The sequence below is a fragment of the Aquila chrysaetos genome, chromosome 7 (assembly GCF_900496995.4).
Source record: "Aquila chrysaetos chrysaetos chromosome 7, bAquChr1.4, whole genome shotgun sequence".
Classification (NCBI taxonomy): domain Eukaryota; kingdom Metazoa; phylum Chordata; class Aves; order Accipitriformes; family Accipitridae; genus Aquila; species Aquila chrysaetos.
Window position 1 is genome coordinate 35,511,117 of NC_044010.1, and position 14,844 is coordinate 35,525,960.

The 14,844-nt window shown below is 40.5% G+C and overlaps 1 protein-coding gene across 11 annotated transcripts in view; it reads left to right on the forward strand.

Moving 5' to 3' along the window:
• SLC37A1 (solute carrier family 37 member 1) overlaps window positions 1-13,462 on the forward strand; it is a 39,802-nt gene extending 26,340 nt beyond the window's left edge. For 9 of the 11 annotated variants that reach the window (XM_041124974.1, XM_041124975.1, XM_041124976.1 and 6 more), the window contains 9 exons: window positions 247-337; window positions 1,785-1,847; window positions 3,601-3,686; window positions 4,341-4,389; window positions 5,248-5,321; window positions 6,767-6,845; window positions 7,422-7,519; window positions 9,897-9,949; window positions 10,685-13,462. In XM_041124974.1, the coding sequence (XP_040980908.1) occupies window positions 247-337; window positions 1,785-1,847; window positions 3,601-3,686; window positions 4,341-4,389; window positions 5,248-5,321; window positions 6,767-6,845; window positions 7,422-7,519; window positions 9,897-9,949; window positions 10,685-10,700 (609 nt within the window). In that variant the 3' untranslated portion in view covers window positions 10,701-13,462. The other 2 variants (XR_003924287.2, XM_030020311.2) reach the window with 2 other exon arrangements.
• The last annotated feature ends 1,382 nt before the right edge of the window (window positions 13,463-14,844 follow it).

Here is a 14,844-nt window from a genome sequence, read left to right on the forward strand (position 1 = left end):
CTTCCTGTTCATTTTAGTGTTCTCTCTTCGGTCAATTCAGTACAATTAAGAAGAGAAAGCATGTAAGTAAAATACCACAGTCTGCTGTGATGGTAATCTTTGTGCTCTCAGGGGAAGAATGCTTCTTGGGAATTCTTGAGAGAAAAAGAAAAGCCTAAATGCTTCTTAGAAACCATTTTCATAATGGTCTTTGAAAGTAGCAGCCTCTATCAAGATGCTAACTTCCCATTTTCTTTATTCTCTCAGGGAGTCATAGAGTTCTCCCTTTGTCTTCTGTTTGCAAAGCTGGTGAGCTATACTTTCCTCTTCTGGCTTCCCCTCTATATCACAAATGTAGGTAAGTATCACAGTAAGGGGATACAGAATTGTGACTACAAAGTGTCTGGAAATAAGAGCTTGAAATAAATAAGAAAACAATCATGTCTGCTTCCGAAATAAGCTGTCTTTGCTACAGTAGCAGGAGAGTTGTAAGTCACCAGCTACCATATTTCTCAGTTCAATGAATTCAGTATTATGAGAGGGCATTTTCAAAACAAACAAAAAAAGAATCTGGCTTATCTTCAACAATTCCAAACGTCAATGCTGTGTCTTTGGCTCTTGCAAACCAGTCAAAAAGGTTTACTTTCTAATGTTTTTACATGATTGAAGAGCCTTATTAAAACATGTACAAAAAATCTAAATGAGCTGCTTTATCTGTTCAGTACTGCTTTTTTGTTTTGTGCTGAAGACTGCAGAGAAAGGAGTTCTCTCTAGCCAGAGAAATTCATGTTCTTGTGAGTCACAATGTGACCTTTAAACACCCAGCTAACAAAAAAGCTGTACTGGACAAGTATGGCAGTAACAACCAGCAGAGAGAGACAGCTTGAACACCCTATGAAAACACATAGAGCTGCAAATCCTGTAGCTAAAGGCTGTTGTGTGTGGACTCCAAATAACCAGTGCTTCTGCAGGACTGAGTACCTTGAAAGCAGTGGGCTTTTAATAGAAAGGTTATTGATATTTACCACAGTACTGCCATCTGTACTGTGGCAGATGTTGGTGACGTTATGGTAGTGCCACTGACCCCACTGTTTTAGCAGATACTGCTCTTTCAAATGTATTTCAGAGACTTCTAAAAAAATACCAAAGGGGGTTAGAAATCCAGCTCCTTTTGAAACTTCATACTTAACACAATAGGACTGGGTTCCCCAACTTCCTGATGTACTTTTGGAAATCTGACCCTGTAGCATATCAGTAACTACATTAGACTAAACGTAAGTATGTGCAAACAGTGAAGTTAAGGAAATCACTGTCTCTTCATAGTCCCCATAAACGACGCAGTGCATGTTATGCCAAGCAGGGTTGCCAGATGTAATTTAATGATGAATATTACTGGTCACGTGATGGAGGCCTGCAGGATAAGGCTCTCTAAGTGATCCAAATGTATGCTAATCATGCTTTTAGAGCAAAGAGTCTCATGAGCACTTGTTAACTGTTTATGAATGTGTCGCTATTCACAAATGGGAATATTGTTAGTCCAGACTTCAGCAATCAACAGCTGTATCTATAGTTAAAGTAGTAAAATGTCCTGCCACAAGTGTAATTGCATTCAAAAGACTATATACCTGAATACCCAGTTATGATACATTCTTATTTGTCATATACAATGACAGCTTATGGTAGCTTATTTCTGTGAACAAACAAAACTGCCATAAAATGCCTTTATCCCAGCATGACAAGACTGTGTTGAGATTTCTACATTTTGTGGTCTGGAAATGAGACAAATATTTTTCTTCTGTCACTAGAGCATCTTGATGCCAGAAGAGCTGGGGACCTTTCTACACTGTTTGATGTGGGTGGAATCTTTGGTAAGTTTTATATATTAATATTTCATCCTTAATCAGACCAGTTTAGGAAAAGCTGTGGTACACACAGCTTACATATATTACTAATCCTTGTGCCTTATGTATACTGAAGAAGAGTGGCAGTAAAGGTACTAAGTTGAGAGCTGAGTTAGTTGTTCAATTTAAAGATATTTTGCTAGGTTTTCAACAACTCACAGAACTGGTGATATTGTCCCATACAGATTGTAAGAGGTAAATATTATAGAATCTTTCAGCTCTGTCAGCTCTGGGCCATGAGTCTTGGTCACTCCACCTATCAAAATATGTTCCTTTTGTCACTCTAACAGAACAGAACTATCCCAGCTTGTACAGTTTTGTATTTTTTGTGGGCACAGAGGGGAATGGCCACAGGTGTGGGTTTGTTTTGGTTTGGTTTTTTTTTTTCTTGATGCCTCATACAACTGTATGTGATAAAATTGGGAGACTAATAATAATGAGGATGAGACTATTCCTTTGTAATTTGTGAGGTGCTGCTAAATAGTTAATTTTTTTTAATGCCAGTGCAGACAGTGTAGCTCACAATAAACCAAGCATCATCATCTTGATGGCCAGCTGATTTATGACACACGCACGCACCCCCACACCCATCCCCTCTCCACCTCCCCCGGTTCCCTTATGGAGATAAGCCCTGTATCAGTCTATTAGAAAATGATGCTAATGATGAAGTTTCACTGGATCAAGAGCTATGTAGACCCTGGTAGTTCAAGATGCAGGTGTCAAGGTGTGTTGCAGTTACTGTTCTAGTCTTGTGCTGGATGTGACTTCTGCCATTTCTCACTGCTTATTTCATCTCGGATAGCTAGAAGCCAGAGTCAGTAGTACCTTAGAGATCTGAGTGACTTCTTTCAGCAGCACCTTACTCCACTGTGAATACAAGCTTAACAATGTGCCAGTGCTGCCTGGACCTTTGGCATTTACATTTAAATTCAAGTGGGATGTGAGCGCTTTGGAGATGGGCAGCTGGGAAGGGAGAGGCAGGCCCAGCAGTATTTAGGAATGTGGAGAATCCAGAGAACTTCCTTTCCTTCTCCCTGTACCAAGTTCCCTTTATATCATTTTGGCAGCTCCTTCCCTCAGGCCTTCCAGCCCCCTCCTGCCATGTGCTCCAATGAGTACTTCTGTGTATAGTCGTTGGCAAACACAAGAAGTAGGGAAAATTAAAGATCCTGAAGTGATTACCTGGAGAGAAAACTGAATGTTTCATTTGCCCCAAGATCTAGAATAGCTCATTTCCCCTGGTTGCAGTGCAACATGGACAGAGCACTTGAGAGCCAAGTTTACTGTTGCATGTGAGGAGTTAAGAGACCAGTGAGTAGCTGGGCACAGCTGGATTCCAGAATGCTAGCAGTGGGACTGTGTGGCACCTGGCAAAAAGGCTTTTTGCGTTCAAAAGCAGCAGAACAATGATTTCTAAATATTTCTTCCCTCTCTATTCCGCCCCCACCCCGTCATCTTGGATATTTGGTTAGAATAAACAATGAGGAAGAACAACTGTCTGCTGCTGCTATCTTCCAACTCAAAACCAGTTGGGTTAATAAGGATATTGCTACGTGAAAATTACGTTGTCAGTCTCATGCTCTGTGCTGCTGTGTATAACCTGTACATAAAAAGTCATATCGTATTGGTTTAATCCAGGTTGGGTTTCATTAAGTATAACTGATGTCTTTTGTGTAAAACATGCACAGAGTTTTCCTCACGCATCTATGCCTTCTTTCAGGTGGAATTTTGGCAGGCCTGATATCAGACAGGCTGGAGAAGAGGGCATCAACCTGCGGAATGATGTTATTGCTTGCGGCACCCACAGTAAGAGTTTGCCCTTCTCTTACAGCTGTGGGTGAGACTTTGACAGCATTCTTTTGGAAGTTGTGCAGACAGCATCTTCTAACTTTGATGTAAAGAGTTCAGGCCAGGTTAAAAGCTGGCATGAAAAGTTGAGCATGTGAGCAAATATAGACATTGGGGCTCCCTTTACTAAACAAGCAAACAGGTCTAATGTATTGCTTGTTATAGGATTATGTGGAGGGTTTCACTCTCTTATAAAAATTTCATGTTCAGTTCTTAGCCAGAATTTTAGCTGCTCAAAGGCTAAAATTTCTGCGCTGTAACTGTTGGAAAACTGGCAGTTGGACATATGAGATGCATTTTCTTTGATTCTTTTGTGAACAGTATTCTGTGCTGTGTTGGAGCTGGCAATTTGAGAGATTAAAATTGAGTGGTGTCATAACACAGCCCTTTCTTCTGAAGGGACATACTGGGGAATAGGAGCAAACCCCTTATCTCCCTCCTGTGTCCAATCAAACAATAATTCTGCTGTGGTCTAAAAGGATTTAGTAAAACCTAGAACTAGCTTTCACATAATACCAACTAAGATATTTTGTAGTTAACATGGTGAAAATGGAGAACCTAGGATTAGTCTGTATGTTGGTATTCAACATGCTTGTTTTTTCATCTTTACAGTTGTACATGTTCTCTGCAGTTAGTAAAATGGGCCTTGAGGCTACTGTAGGTGAGTATTTGTAAATTATTTTCTGCCTGGCTTTCTGTGAACTTTTCATTTATGATCCTTTGATGCTCTTTTTTTTTTTTTTTTTTTTTTTTAATTTTATTTTATTTTTTATTTTTATTTTATATTTTCCCTGAGAGGAGGAAGTATGTAATCAAATTCCCTATACTTTGTTTTGCAGGCTTTTTACAGGGTGAGAAAGGGGGGCTAGGAAATGACTAAAAGGTGGCATGAGAACAGTGATTTAGTTAATATCTTTAGTCTTCTTTCTGGAGCTTGTTGTGTCAGCACAAGCTTTATTGTATTTCCTGTGCCAGATGTCAGAGGTGTTTAAAGACTACTTGTAGTACTTTTGACAGCAATGTTAACTTCACTTGTATAGGCTGAGTTCACTTGTGGCTTTCTATCTGTTACCTCAAAACAGAAGTTGAGACACAAGTGCTGACAGTAGTGTCTCACTTACCTAAAAGCCTTGTTAAGTTTTAGGGCCCTCTGGTGCTTGGTACTGTACAAGCAGAGTAGGGGCTTGTGGGTGGATCCTGTGATCATCCCCTGCTCTTAGGGTCAGTTTGGTCAGATTTTCTCCTTTCTCTGACCTGCCAGGATCAATAAAGGCCCTGGGAAGTGCCTTTTGACTCAGCCCCATCTCCTGTTATATTTGAGAATTCATGTCATGGAGTAAGCATTGAAGGGAGACAAGAATGTATGTTGTTTTTCCTCCTTTCCCAATTCTGTAATGGGGTCAGGGGAGCCAAGGAAGCGTTAAACCATTTGAGAACCATAGGCTATGACGTCTTCTGTTGTTATGGTTAAAAGTCTTTCAGGCAACTCACATTTTCCGTTTTTGTCAACTTGCAACAGTGATGCTGCTTATCAGTGGTGCCCTGGTGAATGGCCCTTATGCACTGATCACCACTGCTGTCTCTGCCGACTTGGTGAGTTTGGCTTCTCGGCCTCCAGAGAGAGCCCTTTGACTTCTGCGTCAGTGAAGGGGCTGCATTCTCCCAAAGCAGAGGGATAAGGAGCTGGATAGGCAGTGCTGAACTCAGCCATTGAGATTGTTTTAGAGTTCATGTATTAGTATGAATGAGTGTCATGCTTGTGAGAGGCTTCTAAATTATTCTTTCCAACTAACAAGACAGACCAAAGTGAATGTGAAGGTTGCATGCAAAGCTAGGTCTCCATACAGGTGCCTTCTCCCTTTTTATACTTTGCATCTTTAAATGAGAGAAGGAGCTGTATCTGTGTGAGAGATGTGCTGGAGACTTAACTCCCATCATTGCAGAAAGCTGTACCTGGCACATACCCTTATTTTTGTCCATGCTACCCTCTGCCCTTTCTTGTACAGTTGCTCTGGTTGCCAGTACTTCCAGCTGGATCAAGTCAGTCAAGTCACAAATGCCGTGTGAAAACATTGTCCCTGGTACCTTTCATTAGGTAGGCTTTGGAAGGTCGCTTTCAAAGGTGTTGGTTCCTTAAGGCACCAAGCAAGAGGCAAAAGTCCTCTAACAACAAATGCTCTAAATATAGGAAAAGGAGCAGGACAGAAATCTCCAAATGTCCTCTGGAGCCCTAACCTTGGCCTGGAGGTCTTGGCAAGACAAAGCAGGCCACCATGCATTGCCCGTTTTATCCTTAGCCTTGTGGAAGGGGCGGCTAGCTAGAAAGTGGGGCATGACATCACAAGATCCCTACCTGGCCCTTGGAAAGAGGGTTGAAACTGCCAGCCAATTCCTCAGATGTCAACAATCAGACATCTGACATGAGCAAGTGTGAATCGCTTATTACCTGACTAGATTCTCCTAAGTGTACTGAAGATAAAGGACTGTCTCTTATTAGCAGTTCTAAGTCACCCCCTTTTATCAGTTGTTTTGTTTGGAGACCTGGCTTCTCAAATTGGGACTGAACAGCTTCTTTTGGCTCAACAATTGTCTGGCTCAACAATTGTCTGAATTAGCATTTCAGTATATAACCATAATTCTGGTAATCTAGTATTCCTGTCACAGCAGTGATTTCTGTGCACGCCCCCCCCCCCCAGTTCTGCAGAGCTTTGCTGTATTAGCAGGGGAAAAAGATGGCTGTGGAAACAGCCTTGCAGCATAATGCAAAGCTGAAGTGCCATCCTTGTTGCTTGAATCCACAATGTGCAGAACAGAAAGCTTCTTGGCTCCTGTGGTTTAAATAACATGATTTAATAAAGGAGAACACTGTAGGCAACAGGCTGATGGAGTAGAAGGCTTTTTTAAGTAGTGATAAAAGGGTCTGAGCTAGGATATTTGAGGCATCTTCATAATATGAAGGGGTATGAGCTAAATGATGATTTAAAGACTTTTTCGGAGTTCAGCTCAGAATGGGTCTAAGCAGTCTTTTTTCACTTTAGGGTACCCATAAAAGCCTGAAAGGGAATGCAAGAGCCTTGTCCACAGTGACAGCGATCATCGACGGAACAGGATCTGTAGGTAAGCCAGAGCTGTAAGATAGCCTGCCTTAGCTGTGGTAGGTTAAAACAAAGGATCTTTGAGAGACTAGCCTCTCTTCAGTTCACATTTTGCCAGGACTTAGTACAGCTTTGGAAATGGGGAGTAGAGCAAACTTAGCCTTAAACCTGTCTAGCGGTCCCACACCTGAGGGAGGGAGGAAGGAAGGAAGAGGGTGGTAGACTGATACTGGGCACAGACAGCAAAAGTAGATGCCATTGGGCTGTTTCTGAGATCAGGGATATTTTATTCATGCCCTCCGCACTGGTATGTGGAAGGGAAAATTGAGTAGGATTCAGCTTAATACTGGATGGGCATTTTGTTGAGCCAAAGGCAGGCGTTTCTCAAGCTTCTAGTCTTCCAGCTTCCCCTGTGTTAGGTTTCCCATAGGCTTGCAGCTGTACCAGTAATGTTTTGCGCTTTCTGGGACCATTTAATACATAAGGTAACACTGAGTTAACTAGGTGAAGAAATTGGTATTCTAACTCAGAATAACTATTTTTCAACATAGTAAATCTTATGTTGCATCATTGTGACAATATCAATATTATATTTCAGGTGCAGCTTTGGGCCCTCTCTTAGCTGGTCTTATTTCCCCATCTGGTTGGAACAACGTGTTTTACATGCTTATGGTGGCAGATGCATGTGCCTTGCTAGTAAGTCTAAAAATACTGTTTGGTTACCGTGTATTTCCTTTGTGCTAAACTGTCTTAAAATGCAAATTTTCCCTTTGCAATTTCAATACTCCATCTTATAAGAAACTTCCACTTGTGTAGGAAATTTTCGATTAAAGAGCTAATTTGCTCATTTTGAAATTCTCATCTAATTTTAATCAAAAGCGCAGATTAGTTCTGATGCACTTCAATTCCTGAGCAAATACATATCTGTTAATTGCTGGCCGAGGAGATCACAGGAGGCATAATTGTTAAGTAAACCTTCATATATAGACCTAGAAGATGCTTCAGATTCCACTCACGAAAGAATTACTTCTGTTTTCTTTAAAGCCGGTTTAGCAAAGCGGTAACAAACGTTCTGCTACATTGCTGCATCACCAAAATCACCGTGATAATGAAGCTGTTGAAAGTTAATACATTACATCTCCAGATGGGCCCTAAAACTGCTGTACTAGGTTAGACGAAAAACTGGCATTCTAACTTCTGACAGTAACCAGGAGCAGATGTTTAGGGAAAAGGAGTGCAACACACTTGGTTGCTTGGTACAAAGCACATCCATTTTCCTTTTTTTCTCCTGTCTGAGATCCCGTATGATTGATAGGAAGATCTGAAAAGCTTTTGTTTCGGTTGGTTGGGTTGGGTTTTTTTTCACTTCTGACTTGCTCTGCTTTGCTTTTAAAGACCAAAGAAGAGATGAGATGAGGCAAGGTGAGTCTTGCTGTACCTTTGAAGTTAGTCTTGCTGCACTCACCTGTAGGTTAGCCTGTAGGTTACATTTTTGAGTTTGCCACAGATTTCCCTGGCAGGCATCTATGCCAGCTTTGTTCTCCAGTAGAGCAGAATGCTGCTATGACTACCTCAGAGATGTCCTGAAGTGTCACCTGCTTATCCTCTCCTTTTGAAGTCCTGGGTGGAAGTGCTCATGAGAGGGCAGGGTGACTGTGAAACGCTTCAGAAATACTCCTTCCTCCGTACTGGCTGTGCCCAGACAAAGCCCTGTGCCTGCACAGTACTGCACTGAGCTCTGTGCTCCCGCAGAGGAGCTAATGCCAAGTGTGCGAGACACTCTTTCCTGACACAAGAAAAGCAGAAAGTCTTGCTTTGAGTTACGATTGAGGCTTTTTTTCTAAATTCAAGGTAAACCCAAAATTTTAAAATAATTTTTTCCACATTTAAGATGTGAAATCTCTGAAAATTAAGTAAATTAATTAGGTAAGTTAATAGTTGAAGTATATTGCCACTGGTAGTCAGCAGTTCTATAAATCCTGATTTGAGCTGTTTTCAGTATTAGGTATTCCATGCTGCAGAGTGAGGTTTGGGAGATTGTCATAGTTTTCCCAAGTAGACTTAAAGCTCTGCTTTTTTTCTTTTATAGTTATTTATTAAAACCAAATGAAAAAAATGCCACATTTCTTTGCAGCATCAGTTAAAATGCCTTTGTAAAGCTCTGGGTTTGGGAGGACTGACTCTCTGCTGTTGTAATAAATCTTGGTTTTTGTAACTCTTGCTCTGGTTTTCCTGTTCTTTGCAGTACAGCATGTAGATGCCTATGTTCAAATGTTATTTCTTCAAAGATATCTGGAGGGGCTTTAGCCTCTTACATGGTATTCAGTTCTGTCATTCTTGGCCACACCCGTACCTCTGAAATCTTAGGTTTAACATCTTAAAACACCAAGACTTATAATAGTGAAGAAACTTCCATTTATAACAGTGAAACTCTGAGGATAAGGAAATCTGTAACAGTGAGGAACCCTGGAAGTTTTAATTCTGTCTCTAAGGTACATAGGAATCATCAAATTTTGTTTGTAAAATCACTTTCCTGGGTACTGTCTTAGTACACCTTTCAAAGTGCACTTGAAGTCCTGATCCTGCAGAGGCAAGTAAACATGACTGACTTTACTTGTCTTGACTAATTGTGTGATTAAAACTTTTCACACACAGTTGTTTTTCAGAATAGCAGCTAAAATACCTTCATGCTCCAAAATGCCTATCTGCCGTGTTTTCTTGAAGTCTTGGGTTCCCTCTGCTGGTTTCTTTACATGTCTGCTGGTAAAGTAACTTTGGAAAGCCATTCTGGTTTTTGCAAAGAAATTGATCTCTCGGTTGCGAAAAGGAAATTATTTTCCTCTTGCCTATTCATTGTGAAAACTCCTCTTCCAAACATTGACTGAGCATCTGTAAATCTTTTTTTTTTTCTTTTTTTTTTTCTTTTTTTTTTTTTTTTTAACTGAGTTCAGCATTACAGGGTAATGTTTCAAATGAGGAACTCTTCGAATAACTGTGAACATCTTATCCTGAAACTTAGCTTATTTGTATATCTGTATGGATATTAACACAGATACTGTGACTGTTCTTACAGTTCTTACTCCGTCTTATTCAGAAGGAACTTCGGTGTTATGCAGATCATACCCTGTAAGTGTTATGCATGGCTGTTGCTCTTTAACAACAGTTTAAAAACATGTGTACTAAGCCTTTGCCCCATAATACCTAGATGTAGACTGAACATTTAAGATTTCGGTACGTCCATTTCTGTCTGTTTTAATTTTGCTTCAAAAGAATAATCTCAGTTTGATGTTAGCGCATAGACAAGGCACTTTGAGACATGGTTTAGTGGGCATGGTTGATGGTTGGACTCGATCTTGAAGGTCTTTACCAACCTAAATGATTCTATGATTCTATGTTTTCAAATCATGAACATTTTTCTTTAGAATATCTTATTTTGAAAAGTATCTGAAAACAAATCTCTGTCACCATCTCTTGGTTATGGTTTGTTTTTTCCTAAATATGTAATCTTCCTGGGTTTCATCATGGAGCATGCAGGTGGGGAATAAGAAGCTACTTGATTGCTTGCTCTGTGTTTATTAATAGTTTCAAATGTAACTTTTTCCATAAGGTCTCCTTAAAGGAAAGGGTGGCTCTGAATTTACAGTGTTTTAAATTGAGAAAAAAATAATCCACTGAATCAATGGAGTTACACTTGAATACAGAAAATCTAAATTGAGCCCCTTTGTTGCAGTTTTGGAGAAGTAAAATGGACAGAGAATAGTAAAATGCATGGCAAGGGATGTATCCTGCATTTTGATGGCTGTTAGTGTCTGTTATGCCTCACACCTCAACTTTTCCTGCCTGGTTGCTGTTCTTTTCCAGGTTTAAAGAACACTGAGCTACAAGACCAGATTTGGAATAAGGACTGCGTCAGCGATCAGAGCTTTTCCCTGAAAAACAAACTTCATGGAATGCGTTATTCTATATTTAAGAGATTCTGTTTGGTGAAGAACTTTGCACATTTACTGGAAGCAATGTGAGAAATGCAACTGGTAAATCCCTGAAGCTCTTATTTTTGCACATGAATAAGTACCTCAGGATGGCAACTATTCATCAGATGAAGAGACAGGAACTGGAAAGGTTTTAGCAGCACGCCTCAGCTGAGCCAAAGAGAAATACCAAGTGCCTTTTTATTTCTTTTGATAGGATGTTTTTAATTAAAATGCCGAACTGTGTATTTTCCAAAAACAAGTCAAAACTAGAGCAGAAGGAAGTTGAAATCATAACAGTCTAGCAGTGAAACATCCCAGTGTCAATGAGTAAAGTATGTATCTCTTATGTCATCTTGCGCACATGAAGGGCGTCACTTTATAGAGCACAATACCAGCTGGCTATTAAGATGCACTGCTATTAGTATTTTGAAGCTGCTCAGACAATAATAACCTCACTGTATTATTAGTTTTTAACTACAGTACTACTTCTAATCCCAAGGACAACATCCAGCCTTTTGGTAGGTAATGAAATGGAATTTAGTGTTGCGGTGTACCGCAGTTAGCAGTTTTCACAGACTCTCTGGATGGATGTTAGGCCTCAATTAGCATTGTGTGAAAGGAGACCTAAGCAAGAAAAAGTAGATTACGAGTCAGAATTCCCAGTGGGGAGCTCTAATGATTTTCAGGACATTATAAACTGGTTGTGCAAATGTCATATAACTGTTGTGCTGCTCCACTAGGCTGGGTTGAAAATGAGAGGTTGTTCCTTTGGGGTGGCAGAGAACTGTGAGCTGTCATACTTTAGCACTACAGGATTGAACAGATGAGCTGCCTTAGTGCCTGCTGCCACAGTGATCTCTGTTGGGTGCTCCGCGGTTTCAGTGCTGGTGTGTGCATGTGGAAGTCATTGTCAGATCAAGGCCTTAATAACCAGAAATCTCTTTGAAGTGACTAATTTCAAGTGGCTCTGAATTTCAGATTTGGAGCCAAAATATCAGAAAAGAAAAATTACCTAGGTGGTAGGTTGTAAGAGAACATTTCAGTAACTAGTGTTACCCAGCAAATAGACGGTTTAATGTCTTCAAAACATATCATTTCTTTGTACAGCCATTTCCTTTGCAAAACAGATGTTTCTGTGATTTTTTTTTTAAAGATGTACAAAGTAAAAAGCAATTTTTTTGTATGAGGTGTTTATACTTAGATCACAAAGGCTAGATAATTTAAACTGTGTATTATTCTTAACTGTAGTTATTAAAGCTCTAGGCATATGTCTTGTTCTGAACTATGCTCTTAAGTTTTGTGAAACAATGCAGTAGTCTTTACACTTGATTAACAAAACAGCACACTCTAAAGTAGACTGCCAAAACATGGAGAAATGTCTCATCAGCTGCTGGTGGTGTGTTCCATGTGCTGGCACAACACTTAATTTCCAGGGCTGTTTTGTAATTGTTCAGTCTGTGATGAGTTATTTCACTAGTTTGATTTAGCACATGCTTTATGCTTGACTTGAACAGTATAAGAATGTGTTCATTTTTAACTGTTTTGCTGAACAGAGATACAGGGAAGACCTCAGTCCCACAAAGACTTAAGGAAGGTACCAAGTCCTTGTAAGGGAATGCTCTGGGTCGGCCCTGACCCTGCAGTTACCTAGATGAATGGTTAACTTCACACATTTTGAGTAAACCTGTTGAGACCAGTGGGGATACTCAACATGTGAATTCATAAATCAGTGCTGCGTTTGGTCTTTACGGTGTAGTTAAATGCAACAGAATTCTGCAGCAAAGTTACTTGAAAGGAATTCCGTCCTGGTGGCATGGCACGCTGCCCCTCACTTGGCCAGGCTGACTCTGGGGGGGGGGGTGCTAGCCTGGCCAGGGGACTGACCTAGTCTCTAATGGGGGAAAAATAACATTGCAACCCCAAAACAGCTGTATTGGCACAACTTCAATGGCTGTGTGAGGAGGGAGGGATGGAGGACTTCTTTAGCTGAAGATGCCAAACCCTTCCCCCCGAAAAGGTATGTAAAGCTATATACTAGTTTATTGAAACAATTTAAACTCTGCTGCACTCAAATTTTGAGAGGCTGATCCCTATGGGCTGAAGTCTTAGGTTAAAATGCTTTCAGTTGTATTTAACAGTCACACGTTGTGAAGATATTTAACTGTGTTTTGGGTTTTACACGTTTTACTTGTTGGGGCTGCTGCTGTTATTTATTTATTTATTTGAATAGCTTTTGCACTGCAGTGACTTGGGTATGGGATCACGACGATGTTGGAGGTGCTGTGCTGAGTCCTTCCTTCTATCGATTGTAGGCGGGAGTTAGGACTCCTGGTGTGCCGATGTCTCCTTCCTTGCTAATGTGCAGCATTTCAGTTCCAGCTATGAATGTGTTGGACAAAAAGATAAAGATTTGCTTTTCTTTCTTAACAACCCTAAAGGTCCCCCAAGTTGTGAATAAACTGTGTGTTTTGTTAGTATCGGGTGTCAATATCCATTAATCTGAAAATGAGCAAGACTGACAAAATTTTTTTGTGTAGAAATGTGAATGACCAGTAGGTAGAGCCAAATTTAAATATGACTGCGGGATTTGTTTCTTGTTTTTTAATGTTGGTTATTGTGAATTTTATCCATTTACTGTCCTGTGTTGAATAAAAATAGATTCTACTTTAAAATGAGAAATGTTGATTACTTCATCTTTCACATCTCTGTGATGAAATGCTCCATTTATTGGTTGGAAGGATAGACATCCCTGCTGGGACAGTGCTCCTGTCGCTTGTGAGGGTAACGAAAATGGTTCATTAGGAGAACAAATAAGAACGTTTTGTTTTGAAAACAGTGCCCTTCTCAACTTGAACATGTAATTTTTTTCATTTTGTGGGATTGTGGGTTGTACAACATCAGTATTTCCAATCAGCTGCATCAGATGGGTGTATTCTGCTTACTTATTTTGGTCTAGTAGGGAAGGAGGACACTCAACCTGAGTCAGGGACTGAGTCCAGCTCCTACAGCGTAGTTTTAAGGTGACTTCTTTTGTTGTCTGCTTTGCCTGCTCTTCAATTTCAGTTCCACATAAATTGAAAAGCTTCATCTTTTCTCTCTAGCTCTAATCATGTGGAACATTTACTGTCTTGATTCCATTACAATGTTTGACAGGGTTTGTGTGTCTCTACCAGAGATATAATGTCCAAACGACAGATGCACTGGGGAAAAACTGCTTGAAAAGGAAAACAGTTTCTGGCTAGAAGGAGGTGTCTGAGGGTCCTGGACAGAATTTCTGAACAAGATGCGCCCAAAGTGCCTCCCAGGAATAGGCAAGTAGTAGCTGGGGCATCTTACAAAAGAAGGGAGACTCAGATCCAAGTTTCTGTTCTGCCTGATTGGGAGCAGGAGCCTCCACTGGAGTACCTGTACCCTCATGAGCACCCTGGCTGTTGCTGGACACGCTGCAGTGGACGTTTTTCTCCATTCTGTGTAGGAAGGGTTTATAGGGTGGGAAAAAGATGAATAGGCAGCAGGGAAGGTGGTGGTGTGTTCACAAGTCGCTTTGAGACTTCTTTTGCCTATAGGTTAAACTGCTAACCTTCTCCATGCACTAAGATACACCTACTCCTGTATGTTTTGCCAGTTTGGAAGTTCCAGAAGGGATTCTGTCATCCGCTTCGGGAGGTTATTTGCATGTGTTTCTGGAATAATATCCTTAGAATAACAATGGGAATCTTCCATGTGTGTTCGCGGCAACGTCACAGTGCCTCAGACTTCGGCTGACCTCGTGTTTACACTTGGGAATCTGGTTGGTTGCTGCCGGTAGGTTTCTCCAGTGACTGATGTGTGAGGTTGTGTATATGAGAAGTGCTGCTCAAAATTACGCAGATGTAAGATGGTATAAATGAAATTGGAGGATGTTTAGAGCTGTTGGAGGCTACTGGTCTTCATATGGAATTAATTTGAAGATTGTTTACAATCCCATCAAATGATGAGGCCCAGAATTGGTAACAGTGGTGTTCTCTGGTCTGAATGAAATTTTATGGCCTGCATATTACATAGGAGGGT